Source organism: Colossoma macropomum, unplaced genomic scaffold, assembly GCF_904425465.1.
Source record: "Colossoma macropomum unplaced genomic scaffold, Colossoma_macropomum, whole genome shotgun sequence".
NCBI classification, from domain to species: Eukaryota; Metazoa; Chordata; class Actinopteri; order Characiformes; family Serrasalmidae; genus Colossoma; species Colossoma macropomum.
The window spans coordinates 35256287-35271481 of record NW_023494786.1 but is presented as its reverse complement, the minus strand read 5'-3'; the positions used below and the strand labels follow the sequence as shown (position 1 = coordinate 35271481).

The 15195-nt window shown below is 43.0% G+C and overlaps 1 protein-coding gene across 1 annotated transcript; it reads left to right on the top strand.

The window, feature by feature from the left end:
- The first annotated feature begins 1689 nt into the window (after positions 1–1689).
- Positions 1690–14352, top strand: pccb (propionyl-CoA carboxylase subunit beta). The gene is made up of 15 exons (XM_036565445.1): positions 1690–1887; positions 3026–3145; positions 3237–3305; positions 3809–3865; positions 4277–4390; positions 4901–5011; positions 5144–5252; positions 5976–6096; positions 9102–9183; positions 9288–9411; positions 10232–10339; positions 10434–10534; positions 11556–11654; positions 12090–12189; positions 14090–14352. The coding sequence occupies exons 1-15, from the start codon at positions 1690–1692 to the stop codon at positions 14209–14211; spliced, it is 1635 nt and encodes a 544-aa protein (XP_036421338.1). The 3' UTR covers positions 14212–14352.
- The last annotated feature ends 843 nt before the right edge of the window (positions 14353–15195 follow it).

Here is a 15195-nt window from a genome sequence, read left to right as displayed (position 1 = left end):
TAGTGAAAGTCGACCCATTTTTCCACAAATCTGGGCTATAAACTATAAACAGATGGCGTCTCTTCAGTGATCTGCTCTGTAAACATTATTTTTATAAAATAATATAAAGAGCATCTAAGATTTTTGGCTTTCAGCAGTAAATTGTAAGCATATAGTAATATGTGTGATCATAAAACACATGTTCTGTTAATTTGAGGGAGCTTTTACAAAAAATGAATAATATAAAAAATTTACATTTATTTCATGCAGATACTGAATAATTTGCCTTACGATTCGGTCGTGTAAAATCCAGATGGACAAACCAAAATATACCCTGGAGAATAAGAGGTTAAAAATAAATGATTTGCAAACTCGATCTCATATTTATGACCTTCTATCTCAGTGTTTCTCACCCCTGGTCCTGGAGGCCCACTGTCCTGCACATTTCAGTGATTTTCCTGCTTTAACACACCCTTTTAAACCAATAACAGGCTGTTGATGAGCTGATTGGTTGGATCAGGTGTGTTGGGAGCAGAGAAAATGCTAAAAAGTGCGGGGCAGTGGGCCTCCAGGACCAGGGGTGAGAAACACTGTTCTATCTCATAATAATTACTTACTATCTCATAATAATCAGAACTCATAAATATGAGAAGGTAAGTCATAATTATGAGATACTAAGTCATAATTATGGAAAACATATTTTTCCATAGGGCAGCGCTCATATAATTCACAGAATATTTAAGATAACAGGTCCATTTCAATCTGTGAACTAAATGAGCTCTTGTACGTCTGTGCTGTGATGTTTTTATTTTTTCTTTATAACAGCTGTAAAATTCAATTCAGTTGAAAAGAATTTAAATGAAATCTTATAGTGGTTAATAGTCCGTACAGCATAGTGGATGCCATTTATCTCATTTGTTTAGGTTTTAGGTTTTGGCCATGGTCAGTGTCATAAATACTTTAATCCTTTTGCAAAAGAATGTTCATTTTGAGGGCCAAGAAAGTGCTACATGTTAATTGTGAGAAAGGACTTTTATGTTGACAGCATGACTGAATTATTTATTTATTTATATATTTATTTATGTAATTTTAGAATCAGAATCAGAATCGAGCTTTATTGGCCAGGTTTGCTTACACATACAAGGAATTTGGTTTTGGTTACAGGAGCTCACAGTGCAGAGTATCAGACATTTACATGTAGTGAATAAAATAAAATAAATATAAAATAAAATACAATAAGATAAAATACATACATACATACATACATAAATAAATGATAAAATAAAAACATGCATTCTTACCATCACTCACTTATACACACACATATAGTCATTTATTTGATGTAATTATTCATAGCAGCCGCGACACCCATTACTACTACGCTAAATGAGTAAATTAACAGCTGCCATATAATCTAAAATGACACAAAGTGAAACACAATGAAATGATAAACAAACAAACAAATAAATGAATAAATAAAATCATCAATAACTAGACTTTTATTTTGACAGCGTTCCTGACATTCAGCTTCTTCAGGCGTTAAATGACCTCTCCGCTCCGCTCGCCTCCGATAGGCTCTCTCGGTCACACCGCCCCTCTACGGACGGATGGTGATTGGCTGTTGCCGCGCCGTGCTGGGCCGTGATTGGTGGAGAGAGCGGCGTGTGATCCCGCTGATCCTCCGCGTCCTCCTGCTCGCTGTGTGCGGTAATGGCGCTGTGTGTGCGGGCGCTGCTCGGCTCTGCCGCGGCTCGGAGCCTCGCCTCTCTCCGCGGCCGGACCCTCACTGTCCCCGTGCTGCGCTGCGCCTCCGGCGGGGCGAGCTCCGTCCAGCAGCGGGTGGACCTGAAGCGGAGACAGGCTCTGCAGGGAGGAGGGGAGAAGAGGACGGAGGCTCAGCATGCTCGGGTAAAGTTTACTCCAACTCTCCGGTCCACCTTAAATGGGGCACCAGGTACATTAGAGCGCTTCAGGCGTTATAATGACTACGGCACCATTTAAGGTGGACCGGAGAATTCCAATTTTAGGGAAAGCAAAATTGAGAAATAAAGAAAAGGACGGAGAAGAATGTTTCATTTGTGTTATTAGTAAGTAGGTAATTTTATTTTTATTTATAATTTGACGTTTAAAACAGCAGCAGTTGACCAAAGTGCTGGAATATATAGAAGTAAATAATAGTAAATAGTATAAACCAAGTAATATTAACAACTAAAGGCATTTCTAATATTGAGTAATAAGCTGTACTACTAGTACAGCTGCATTGCCTGACAGTCTATTGTGCTTTGGGAATATTGCACACATCATCATTCCAGCAAAGCCTATTAAACTCAGTTTATTACTGCATTGTGTGTAATCTTATACTTGCATTTATAGCAGGCATGAAAATAAAAGCACTGATCTGAAAGAGCAGCTTAAAGGATAAATCCACTGATTTTTCAAAATTTTCTGCATAACTCAGTGTGTGTGGTGTAATCAGAGTGGTTTGGTGTGAAATGGTTCAGATGTCTTTACAGTGGTGGTGATAGGAACCAGGGGTCGCCATGACTACAACACAAATATAGACATTTTATTTACTATCCAGAACCTCCAGTGAACCTACACGAGTCTTCTGAGTTTATATGGAATGTTGATGATGGAAAATAGTGGAAAATCTGAAATAATACGTTTTCTTTGGGGACTATTTTGCCTCACAGCGCCCTGCATGTATCCCTCCACCATGAATGGAGTTTAAGTTCTCTAAACTATCATAAAACAGTGTCTCAGTCATCAGGCAGTGAATTCATAACCATTTACTGTAGGAACTTTCTGTGAGGGAGCTTTTAGAGGTGGACGTCTGGTTCCTATCACCACCACTGTGAACAGTTCTGACTCGGTAAGTTTATCTAGAACAGAGCGTTTCACACCAAACCACTCTGAATGACTCTGTTTACATTATAACCATTTAATTATTTAGAATTTTTTGAAAAAGTGGTAGGGTTCCCCTTCAAACAGGCCCAGCCTTGACCTCTGATCTCTCCAGTGTCTTTAATGCTGTGTCCCTCTTTAGGGTAAACTGACCGCACGGGAGAGAGTGGCCCTGCTGCTGGACCCGGACTCCTTCACCGAGCTGGACATGTTTGTGGAACACCGCTGTTCGGATTTCGGGATGGAGGCGGATCATAACAAGGTGAGACTGAGACGTTAATGAGTTAACAAGCCTTTGATACGGCAGCTGCTGTGGGTCAGAGGTCACTGAGACCCTCTCTATGTGTGTGCAGTACCCCGGGGACAGTGTGGTGACGGGTCACGGCAGGATTAACGGCCGGCTGGTCTACGTTTTCAGTCAGGTGAGTTCACTGGAGAAGCTGCATCAACAGCGGCTACATCCAGCCTTTAATGTCCAGACGTCCTGCTGTCGTAGGAGATTTCCAGATTTACCATCAGAGATCATTAAAGTATGTTTATCTGTCATCCTTTCAAAACGAGTATGAATAAATGAATAAACAGGTAATTACAAAGAAACTAAGATTTAAAGAAATGTCAGAAAATAGAAATTAAACATGATTAATAGATGGAAATTAAAAATAAATAGTAAGAGAGATGCAGAACAGCTAACAGTGGTTTAAACACAAATTGCTTTAAAGCTGTGGAACATCTGAAATGAATTTATATTAAATCTTATATTTATCAATTAATAGTTTATTTTTGTTAAGTAAAAACTCTGAAATGTTGAATAAATCATCTGAAATACTGATTTTATAATATTTAAATCTCATTTATTATTGTGTCAGATACATTCTGGATATGTGGAGTGATTCAGGCTTTTGAGCTGTGGTGTGTTTGTTTTCAGGACTTCACCGTGTTTGGAGGGAGTTTATCTGGCGCCCACGCTCAGAAGATCTGTAAGGTGAGGGCAGTTCAGTTATTAACCTGATTACCGTCCATATCTGAAATATTAAAGAGCCCAAATCCTACTGTAAACTGCTGTGGGTGAAATGGGCGGGGCTAAACTGCTGTGGGCTGAATGGGCAGGGCTAAGATGCAGTAGGCTGAATGGGCGGGGCTAAACTGCTGTAGGCTGAATGGGCGTGGTTAAACTGCAGTAAGCTGAATGGGCGGGGCTAAACTGCTGTAGGCTGAATGGGCGTGGTTAAACTGCTGTAGGTTGAATGGGCGGGGCTAAACTGGGTGTAGAAAATGGGCCCTTTAGATCACTGCTGGTTATGCGTTGCTGTGAGCTCAGTGCTGTAGGTCATATGGAGGCCCAGGTGTTCTGAGTCTGTCAGGCGTCTGTGCTGACTCTGTGTTTGGTGTGTAGATAATGGATCAGGCCATGACGGTCGGAGCTCCTGTAATCGGCCTGAACGACTCCGGCGGTGCACGGATACAGGAGGGGGTGGAGTCTCTGGCGGGATACGCTGATATTTTCCTGGTGAGCTAAGTTACCTCAGTGCTCCACAACACTGTAGTCTAAACCAGTTCGGCCCAAAGTGCAGCCCGTGCGCCAAAGCGGCCACATGAGGACATTTAATTTGGTGACCCACGTTACTGTCCACTACTCTGAATGCTAATCTTAATAATCAGACTGTGTCAGTAACTTCAGTGTGTTTACACTTAATAATCCAATAACTGCAGAAAATCAGATTGTGTCAGTAACTGGTTCAGCGTGTTTTTTTGCTCTTGGTTAATCAGATAAAGGGAAACTCCAGGTCTACATGAATCAGGCAGTAATCGGATTTCTGCTTTACAACCAGCCAATAAACTCTCAGAATAAGATGAGACGTAAACGTAATCAGCGTAAAACACTGAGTCACTTCAGTGATAATATGATCACAGATCATCCAGAAGATGAAGAATATTTAATCCTCATTTTGTCGAGCGTGTAGTCGGTTTGTGATCAGACTGTGCTGAGGTGTGTGTGTGGTGTCTGGGTTCTCCTCAGAGGAACGTGCTGGCGTCAGGTGTGGTTCCTCAGATCTCTATGATCATGGGTCCGTGTGCTGGAGGAGCCGTTTATTCACCTGCACTCACCGACTTCACCTTCATGGTCAAGGTGAGTTTAGACTGAAAGCTGAAAAGGGTGAGAGGGGTGGTGGGTGAGGAGCTGATCACTCTTGAGGAAGATTGATTTGTTTGGTTGATTGATTGATTGATTGATTGATTGATTTTGCCTGTGTGTTGTCAGGACACCTCGTACCTGTTCATCACGGGGCCTGATGTGGTCAAATCTGTTACTAACGAGGACGTGACTCAGGAGGAACTGGGAGGAGCAAAGACCCACACCTCAGTGTCTGGCAAGTGGCTTTTAAAGCGATAGTTCAGTGATCTCTCTCTCTCTCTCGCTCTCTCTCTGTCTCTCTCTCTTTCTTTCTTTCTTTCTTTCATTCTTTCTTTCTCTCTCTGTCTCTTTCTTTTTCTTTCTTTCTCTCTCTCTCTGTCTCTCCCTCTGTCTTTCTCTCTTTCTCTCTCTCTCTCCATCACGTCCCTCTCTCCCTCTCTCCGTCTCTCTCTCTCTCTCTCTCTCTCTCTCTCCGTCTCTCCCTCTCTGTCTGTCTTTTTCTCTTTCTCTCTCTCTCCATCACGCCCCTCTCTCCCTCTCTCCCTCTCTGTCTGTCTTTCTCTTTCTCTCTCTCTCCATCTCTTCCTCTCTCTGTCTTTCTCTCTGTCTTTCTCTCTCTCTCTTTCGCTCTCTCTCTCTCTTTCTTTCTTTCTGTCTCTCATTCTCTCTGTCTTTCTCTCTTTCTCTCTCTCTCTTTCGCTCTCTCTCTCTCTTTCTTTCTTTCTGTCTCTCATTCTCTCTGTCTTTCTCTCTTTCTCTTTCTCTCTCTTTCTTTCTTTCTTTCTGTCTCTCATTCTCTCTCTCTCTCTCTCTCTCTCTTCTCTCTCTCTCTCTCTTTCTGTCTCTCATCTCTCTCTCTCTCTCTCTCTCTCTCTCTCTCTCTCTCTCTCATTCTCTCTCTCTCTCTCTCTCTCTCTCTCTCTCTCTCTCTCTCTCTCTCTCTCTCTCTCTCTCTCAGGTGTGGCTCACAAGGCGTTTGAGAATGACGTCGATGCTCTGCTGAGTCTCAGAGAGTTCTTCAACTTCCTCCCTCTGAGTAATAAAGATCCAGCTCCTGTTACTGAGAGCCACGACCCCAGGTACACTTACACTGCGCCGCTTATGTGGCCCTAGATCGGAAACGTATCCGATCTGTATCGGCCTTAATAAGTGTGCTCAGATCAGAATTCGTGTTGTTCTGTTTTTCTCCACTGTGCCGTGACTCAGCAGCAGCGCTTAAGGCCAGTAAGCTGTGGAAAACCGTCCAGCCCTCTTTCACCTTCACTCTAATGATCAGACTCTGATCAGAGGGGATGATCTTTGTGATGAAGCCTCACTCTGCTGTTTGTTTGCTGTTCATGATGCATGTTTCATTCACGTGCATTCAAGTTATTGATTAGGATGTGAGTATGCAGGTCATTTGAGGACACAGGGTCACATTAGGGACAGATTCTGGTCACTTATGTACACGATTGTAAACCATAATGTTATGGAGATCAGATCTGAGATAAAAAGTCAGATTTGAGCAATGAGGCTTGTGATGTGAACGTAGCTTTAGTGTGGATTTATACTTTATTAAAGGTGTTTTTTTGGTCTGGACCAAAGCAGAAAATCATACATGGTTGCACTTTAGTTTCGTTGGTTCAGCGTTCACACTGACATGTTTAACGTAGAAGCAGAAGATGTAAACAGAAGTCGTGTGAGTTAAGAGCTCGTTTACTCCTCACGTTCACATGTTTGGTGTCCAGATCTGTTTGGCCGGATTCCATTTAGAGTTTTCACTAAAATGTGTCTCCGGTGTCCATCAGGGCACGTCAGCACAAACACAGGTTCAGTTTACTTTTGTTTACTCTTCTCCGTTACTGTGGAGCAGATAAGCTCAGTCTGGACACTTTCATCATCCTGCTGGGCAGGGAGGCCGCTGGTTTGGGGACTTCAACCTCACATATCCTCCATCTTTCATTCCGTTTTTTATTCTCACACCTGCTGGTCAGCGCTCAGCATTTCTGCTCATGTAATTGCACACAGATAAAAGCACAGACCATGTACACTGGTGGTAAGTGTGGTCAGATCCTTATCTGACCCTCTGAGTGTGGTTTGAGTGATCGATCATAATCGCCGTTCATCCTGGAGGTGTTTTACACCTGGCTGTTCATGCCATCACGTGAAATCCGAATGTGATCCGATCACCAAAACGCATGTTAATGCAGAGTGTAAACAGGTCCATATAACGGTCGGCTGGCTAAAGGCACAGAGACTTTTATTTTAGAAACTAAGACAAATATTACAGACAGCTGAGAGAAACAATGATGACTAGGATTGGGGATTCAGGGTTTTAGAGCAGTTAACCAAACCGAGCGTCTGATTGTCAGTCCGGTCTGAGGATTTGACGATGACGCCTTACCCTGCATTCACACCGGCAGCGACGCGATGCGACAAAGCGGCCGGAGGTCATTCATTTTCAGTGAGAGTCGGCAATTTCCAGAGACTGGAGGCAACGCGAACTGGGCGGAGTCGACAATGCGACAAAGTTGAGCGGAGTTTTTTTTAAATTTTTTTAAATTTTTTTATTTTTACCCGATTTTCCCCCCGATTTAGTCGGCTCCAATTCCACCCGCTAGTTAGGACTCCCCCAATCACACGATGCTATCAACGCTAGGAGGGCGAGGCTAACACAGGCTTCCTCCGAGACCTGTGAAGCGCCACCGCTTCTTTTCGAACTGCCGCTCACGCAACGTCACTGGACAGCCGAACGCGCTCGGAGGAAAGCGCCAACCGCCAGATCTGTTACGTCAGCTAACAGACGCCTGCGCTGACTAGCATCGCGTTGGGTGATGGGGGGAGAGGGAGGGGCCATCCTACCCACCCAGAGAGAGCGAGGCCAGCTGTGCTCTCTTGGACTCCCGGCTACGGACGGCTGTAGCATCACCAGGGATCGAACTCGCGATCTCCTGATGAGGGACAACGCTTAGACGGTTGCGCCACTCGGGAGCCTAAGTTGAGCGGAGTTTAACGTTATGCAAATCAGGAAGCGACGTGGCGATTACCAATAGGAATTAAGCATTGAGCAAAAATGTTTGCCAATCCGATTGAATACAATCCGATTACAGATTCAGACCGAGGTGTTTATATGCACTCTATTCAACAATTTGATGGAAAGTCTTCATTTACATGCTCACTACAAGTAATCCGATGCAAAATGACGCGCATGCGTGCAGTAGCGTTTAGAGTAAACGTTACCATGACAATGAACATCACGTGAGGTCCAGTCCGCGTGAGATGAGTTTCCAGTTGGCGCACTCGTGTTTTAATTACTTTAAAATGATGTCAGACTCAGGAAAACGTCCTTCACATGTCCTTATTAAAGAAGGACGAGAGGAAGGCGTCGTGTTCTGAGACACATAAGCTGGACGTCCGTCCCACCGCCGTCTTTTAAAGATCAGAGCATAAACTTCGTCTCCTCTGCAGACCAGTTTCTGCTCCGCCATGTTGAACGGTATAAACTCTCACTATGACGCGACGAACATGATCAGAACGCACTCAAACTTTCCGATAGGGAATGTAATCAGATACAGGCGTTTACACGGATATTATTCTTCTATTTAACGGATTATTTACAGGATTACCCACCTCGATCAGTCGGATAGAGACTGTATTCAGAATGGCCTCAATCAGACTAGACTATTCCGACTGAGGTGTTTACATGGACGTGTTCTATTCCGATTGAGCTATTAGTCGGATTATTAACAGATTATCAGGCTGCATGTAAATGTGGCTAGTCTGGACTAAATGTGGTCAGTAGATGAAGCTGCAGGTCAGTCAGAGAAGAAAGGCTCTTAAACTTTAGCGAACTTTGTTACCGCAGTGCAGCATTGCACTGTAATCTTACAGCACTGCCACCATCAGGTGAGAGGAAGAACTGCAGCGTACTGGCTGGCAAGTCACACTCTAAAACAGAATCGACAGGCTGATCTGTTCAGGGGCCGCGTTTGGCCCTGGGGGACCGGGCTTTGGACACCCCTGCTGTAAGTGGACGGTTCATCACTGATTAATGTTCATTCCTCTGGTTAATGCGTTAATGTTTGCTCTTCTTTTCTCCCGTTAGTGACCGTCTTGTTCCTGGGCTGGACACTCTGGTGCCCTTCGAGAGCACGAAGGCGTACGACATGCTGGACATCATCCATGGTGTAAGAGTGACTTTTATTCACAGTTAAACTCATTTATTTAAAGTGATATTTTAGATAAACGTTTACAGTGTTGTTTCTTATCATTGCTCGTCTCTGTCCCTCAGATAGTGGACGAGAGGGATTTTTTTGAGATCATGCCAAACTACGCCAAGAACATCGTGGTGGGGTTTGCGAGGATGAACGGCCGCACAGTGGGAATCGTGGGAAATCAGCCAAAAGTAGCTTCAGGTAAGTGTTACTGCAGGGTTCACAGTGGAGCCGATACTACACTCACTTTCACTACACAGTTTTTAATTTGAACTGTTGCATCGGTGTTTGTTCGTTTGTTTGTTTGTATTTATATCATTTCCTATATTTCAGTCGTTGTGGGTTCAGTTTCTACTCACAGTCTACAGAAAGTAGCAGCTGATAAAAGGCAGAAAATTTCAAAAACATGATGGCAAAACACTAGAGGGCGCCAGAGAGAAGAGTGCACAATGAATGGAGAGTGAATGGAGCTAAAAGTGTGTCTATCTGTATAAAAGTTATTAAACATTTTACTAATCACAGTTCTGCACACAAGCTCCATAGGAACCCATTCATTTTAGACTCTTTAGCGCCCTCTAGTGTCTGACAAGTCCTGAAGACATTACTGAACGGCATTTCTACTCATTACAGTTCATCTGGGTTTCCATACATTCGCCTCAGAGAGGATACGATCGTTGACCATCATGATGTGTGTTTATTTGATTTTCTTTGTTTTATTGTGTTTTTATTTTATTTTATTTAATTGTTTTTTTTTTGACATGACTGTTTAGTGTTTCACTGTTTTATTTACTTACATAAATTTCCTTTTGGAATAAATAAAATTTATCTTACCTTGGAGTTGATTTTCATTTATTAGAAGTCTTATATAAAAACTGCTGTTCTTCTCCTTCTGCTTATTATTATTGCTGCTATTATTATTTTTCATTGTAATTTATTTGTTAAAATGGTTTATATATGTACATATGTTGTTATTATACATATGTACATTTATTTATTTCTCTCTTTTGTCATTGGAACACAGGTTGTTTAGACATTAACTCCTCAGTGAAAGGAGCTCGGTTTGTTCGCTTCTGTGACGCCTTTAACATCCCCATCATCACATTTGTGGACGTTCCTGGTTTTCTGCCAGGTAATAAATAAACTGAGTGAAATTGATTCTCAGCTTTAAGTCTGTGTTTCTCTTCACTGTCTGTAACGTCTGTGAATCTGTTAATCGTGTACAGGTACGGCTCAGGAGTACGGCGGCATCATCAGACACGGAGCCAAACTGCTGTACGCCTTCGCCGAGGCAACCGTGCCCAAAATCACCATCATCACCAGGAAGGTACAGCTGTGACGGGCTGTTATATCAGACCAGGGTGATAATATAATAATAATGATCAAAAACAACCTTCACACCAAACAGCTGCTACTTTAGTACACTAGGTGGCGCTCTGTTCCTTTACTACATCTCAGAACCAATGAGGTGGCGATTAGGACCAGTGACAGTCAGGGGGAGGTCTCAGAACTAACAACGGGGCAATTAGGACCAATCACAGTCAGTATTAGTGACAGCTATCAGAGTTCAGGAATCTAAGGCTCAGTCCCATTCCTTATTTCTACCCCTTGTTTTTGAGTGTTGCCCCTTGGAGCTGAGTTACAGGGTAGTGGTTGAGATCTTCCTCTGAAATGGGACCCTCAAATAAAAAGAGCATCACTTCATTAACAGCTACCAGCGCTGCTCTGTAGGCGACCCTGCCAGTCTGCAGTGACAGCAGAGGAGGGTAAAGTTCAGCTCCTCACTGCTGGGCTTTAGTTACATTTAGGGCATCATATGATCTTCAAAGAGGGGGGCAATTATTTATTATCACCCACCCCTAATTCTTCAGTGATATGAAGCTGAAGTCAGATATTCACCAGATTCTTGTTCCAATTTTTCCTGTTCCACCTTAAATGGAGCAGCAGTTACATTCTGGCGCTTCAGGCGTCAGAACTGCTGGACTATTTAAGGTGGAACGGGAAAGTTAGCTACCGAGACTACTAACTATTAAGAGACTACTAAACTACTAACTATTTTTATGCTTGTTATGAAGAAAACGACAGAAATACATTGAAATGACATCAAACTAAGATAAAACAGTGATTATTGTAATTTTTTAACAGGGAAAATTCTCACATTTGTGGGTTTCTTTGGTCTCTTGTCCTCCATCTTGCCTCTTTTACTCATATCACTGTCTCTGAATAACCTCCGTTTGGAGGGTCATGTAGCCCCAACACTTCACCCTGAACTGGGACTGGGCCTGAATACTATTGAACACTATTTTAACAGCAGACATTGTATGTGATAACGGTATGTGTGCCTGCAGGCGTATGGAGGAGCGTATGACGTGATGAGCTCCAAACATCTGAGGGGAGATGTGAACTACGCCTGGCCCACAGCGGAGGTGGCAGTGATGGGAGCGAAGGTAAAACTGATAAAGGCTCAGAGACGAACACCAGCATCCGCAGCTTAAAGCGATAGTTCAGTGAAAAGTCATAGATCATCACACACTCACCTCAAAGACGTAAGTGAAGGCGGCTTTTTGTTTGCCAGCATCTTATCTGAATTATTCATTCCACCTTAAATGGTGCCGCAGTTACATTCTGTTGCGTTACTCACTGGAATGTAACTGCTGCACCATTTAAGGTGGACTGGAAAATTCAGAAAAGACGCCACTCTCAGCCTTGTATCTCCACTGTTGATGGAAGCACCAAGACGTTTCACTGCGTTTCTGTATGTTACTCAGTGTTTGTAACAGCTGCGCTAGTTAAGGCGGAACTGGCGAATAGGAAGCCAGTTTTAGTTGTTAGATAATCTCTAACGGACTTGTTTATGTGCTCTCTGACGCTCTGTCCTCCAGGGCGCGGTGCAGATCATCTTCCGGGGGAAGGAGAACCAGGCGGAGGCGGAAGCAGAGTACGTGGAGAAGTTCGCCAACCCGTTCCCTGCTGCTGTCAGAGGTACTGCACAGTCCGGCTGTCCGTCACTGTCTGTGTTTCATGCAAAGATTTTCTCCAGTCTGATTGAAAACATTCTGATCACAGATTAAGACTGAGGTGTTTATTCTCACTGTACTCAACAATCTGATGGAAAATCTCCGTTTACATGCTCACTACAAGTAATCAGATCCAAAATGACACGGATACGTGGAGAACGCTTAGTGTACATGTTACCATGACAACCAGCATCACGTGAGACGAGCAGCAGTGACCAGTGCTTGTGTTTTTAACTGCTTTAAAATGATGTCAGACTCAGGAAAACGTCCTTCACATGTCCTTATTAAAGGAGGCCGAGAGGAAGACGTCGTGTTCTGAGACACACAAGCTGGACGTCCGTCCCACCGCCGTCTTTTAAAGATCAGAGCATAAACTTCGTCTCCTCTGCAGACCAGTTTCTGCTCCGCCATGTTGAACGGTATAAACTCTCACTATGACGCGACGAACATGATCAGAACGGACTTAAACTTTCCGATAGGGAATGTAATCAGATACAGGCGTTTACACGGATATTATTCTTCTATTTAACGGATTATTTACAGGATTACCCACCTCGATCAGTCGGATAGAGACTGTATTCCAAATGGCCTCAATCAGACTAGACTATTCCGATTGAGCTATTAGTCAGATTATTAACGGATTATTAGGCTGCATGTAAACATGGCTACTGTCTTCTCAGACACTTCAGGAGGTGTATGTAGTGCTGAATGAGGGACACTGAACTGTACTGTACTGTTACTGAGGCTGAGAAACAACATACAGGCTTTTAGAACCAAAAATGACCTCCCAGATCAGCTGCAGGTGAGGCTCTGGTTCAGAAACTGAAACTAAGGCTGGACATTTAGATTTAGGCTGCATCCTTACCTTTAAGACCCAGTGCAGTATTACACACGGCTGAAGTTGGCTTAATACTGGTCGGCTTCTTGAAAACACGAGTTTCAGCCGCAGTTTTGCTATTGATCAGTTTCATCTTTGGCGAACGCTTGATTTGCAATTAACTAACCAAAATTATTATCAATATCATCTATAATATCAATAATAAGAATAAATATAGAAAGTAACAATGATGATATAGTGTTTGCGAGTGCAGCTCCAGTACAAAAATGCTTATTTTACATGCGCATCACTATAAACAAATGCTGCAACTGTTCCATGTTCCATTTAAAGACATTACACTCTGCTTTTGTTTTGTATTTCTGACTCCGCCCACAAAATAAACAACACAAAACACAGCTAGTATCATACACTGCAATAATACAGTGTTTAAATATTTTATTGTAGGAAAATAATCACATCTCATCATTCTACCTTTAAAATCACTGACATTTAGTTTATTTCACATTTTATGCTTTCCAGTGGTCGTAATTTTAACACTATAAAGTTTGGTCAGTAGGGGGAGCAGTGCAGTCACCGCTCCACCTCAAGCTCCGCCTATGAGCACAGCTCATATACAGTAAGCTGCTGTTTTATTGGAAATATCTGTGTGAATAGGGCGTGCTTCATGTAAATGATATGTAAATGAGGTGCTCATAGGCTCGCGCTTGATTTCACGCACTGAAGCTGATTCGGCGCTCAAAGCTCTGCTTGTTTCAGAGCAGCTTGTACATCATTAATTACGCAGCTTGTACATCATTAAGGGCGGCAAATCTGTGCTCTTTCACGCAGCTCTGATGAATGAGGGCCAGTGCAGCTGCTGCCCCATTTAAGGTGGAACGGAAAATTTGAATAATTTTTCATTTCTTTCTCATATTGCACTTTTCTCTCACTGTTAAATCTCTTTGCACTGCGAGTTTTACGGCGTCCCTGTGCGTGTTCAGAGTGCACTACGGCAGCATTAACGTCTGTATGTTTTTGTATATTCCAGGATTTGTTGATGACATCATCCAGCCGTCCACCACCCGCATGAGAATCTGCAGAGACCTGGAAGTTCTGACCAGCAAAAAACAGAAGAACCCCTGGAAGAAACACGCAAACATTCCTCTGTAAACTCCTCCTCACATGTGATTCTGTTGAGTTCTGTGACTGTTCAGATAAATCAAGTGAACGTTCCCCTGTGCCTTACACCCGGAGAGACCCCCGGGTTCCCCTGCATTAATGTACAGAGACAATAAACACTCCCAAACACCAGATCTGGCATTTATTTATTTATTAATTACTGTTTCCATAAGTTAAAAAAGTAAACGAAAAGGGAAGATCAGCTCTAATTTTACAAAAGAAAACTTAAAATATTTCAAAATGTACAATTTACAGTTTACTAACCAAACAGAGTTCAGAGGATAGAAAAGTGCTTTGTTTAATAATAATCATTAAAATTCTGATACGACGTGCTGCTGACAGTAAATCACTTGGGTGTGTGTATATTTTATATATATACACCGATCAGGCATAACATTCTGACCACCTCCTTGTTTCTACACTCATTGTCCATTTTATCAGCTCCACTTACTATATAGGTGCACTTTGTAGTTCTACAGTTACAGACTGTAGTCCATCTGTTTCTCTGATACTTTGTTAGCCCCCTTTTACCCTGTTCTTCAGTGGTCAGGACCCCCATGGACCCTCACAGAGCAGGTACTATTTGGGTGGTGGGATCATTCTCAGCACTGCAGTAACACTGACGTGGTGGTGGTGTGTTAGTGTGTGTTGTGCTGGTCTGAGTGGATCAGACACAGCAGTGCTGCTGGAGTTTTTATACACTGTGTCCACTCACTGTCCACTCTATTAGACACTCCTATCTTGTCAGTCCACCTTGTAGATGTAAAGTCAGAGACGATAGCTCATCTGCTGCTGCACAGTTTGTGTCGGTCATCTTCTAGTCCTTCATCAGTGGTCACAGGACGCTGCCCACAGGACGCTGTTGGCTGGATATTTTTGGTTGGTGGACTATTCTCAGTCCAGCAGTGACACTGAGGTGTTTAAAAACTCCAGCAGCACTGCTGTTTCTGATCCACTCAGACCAGCACAACACAC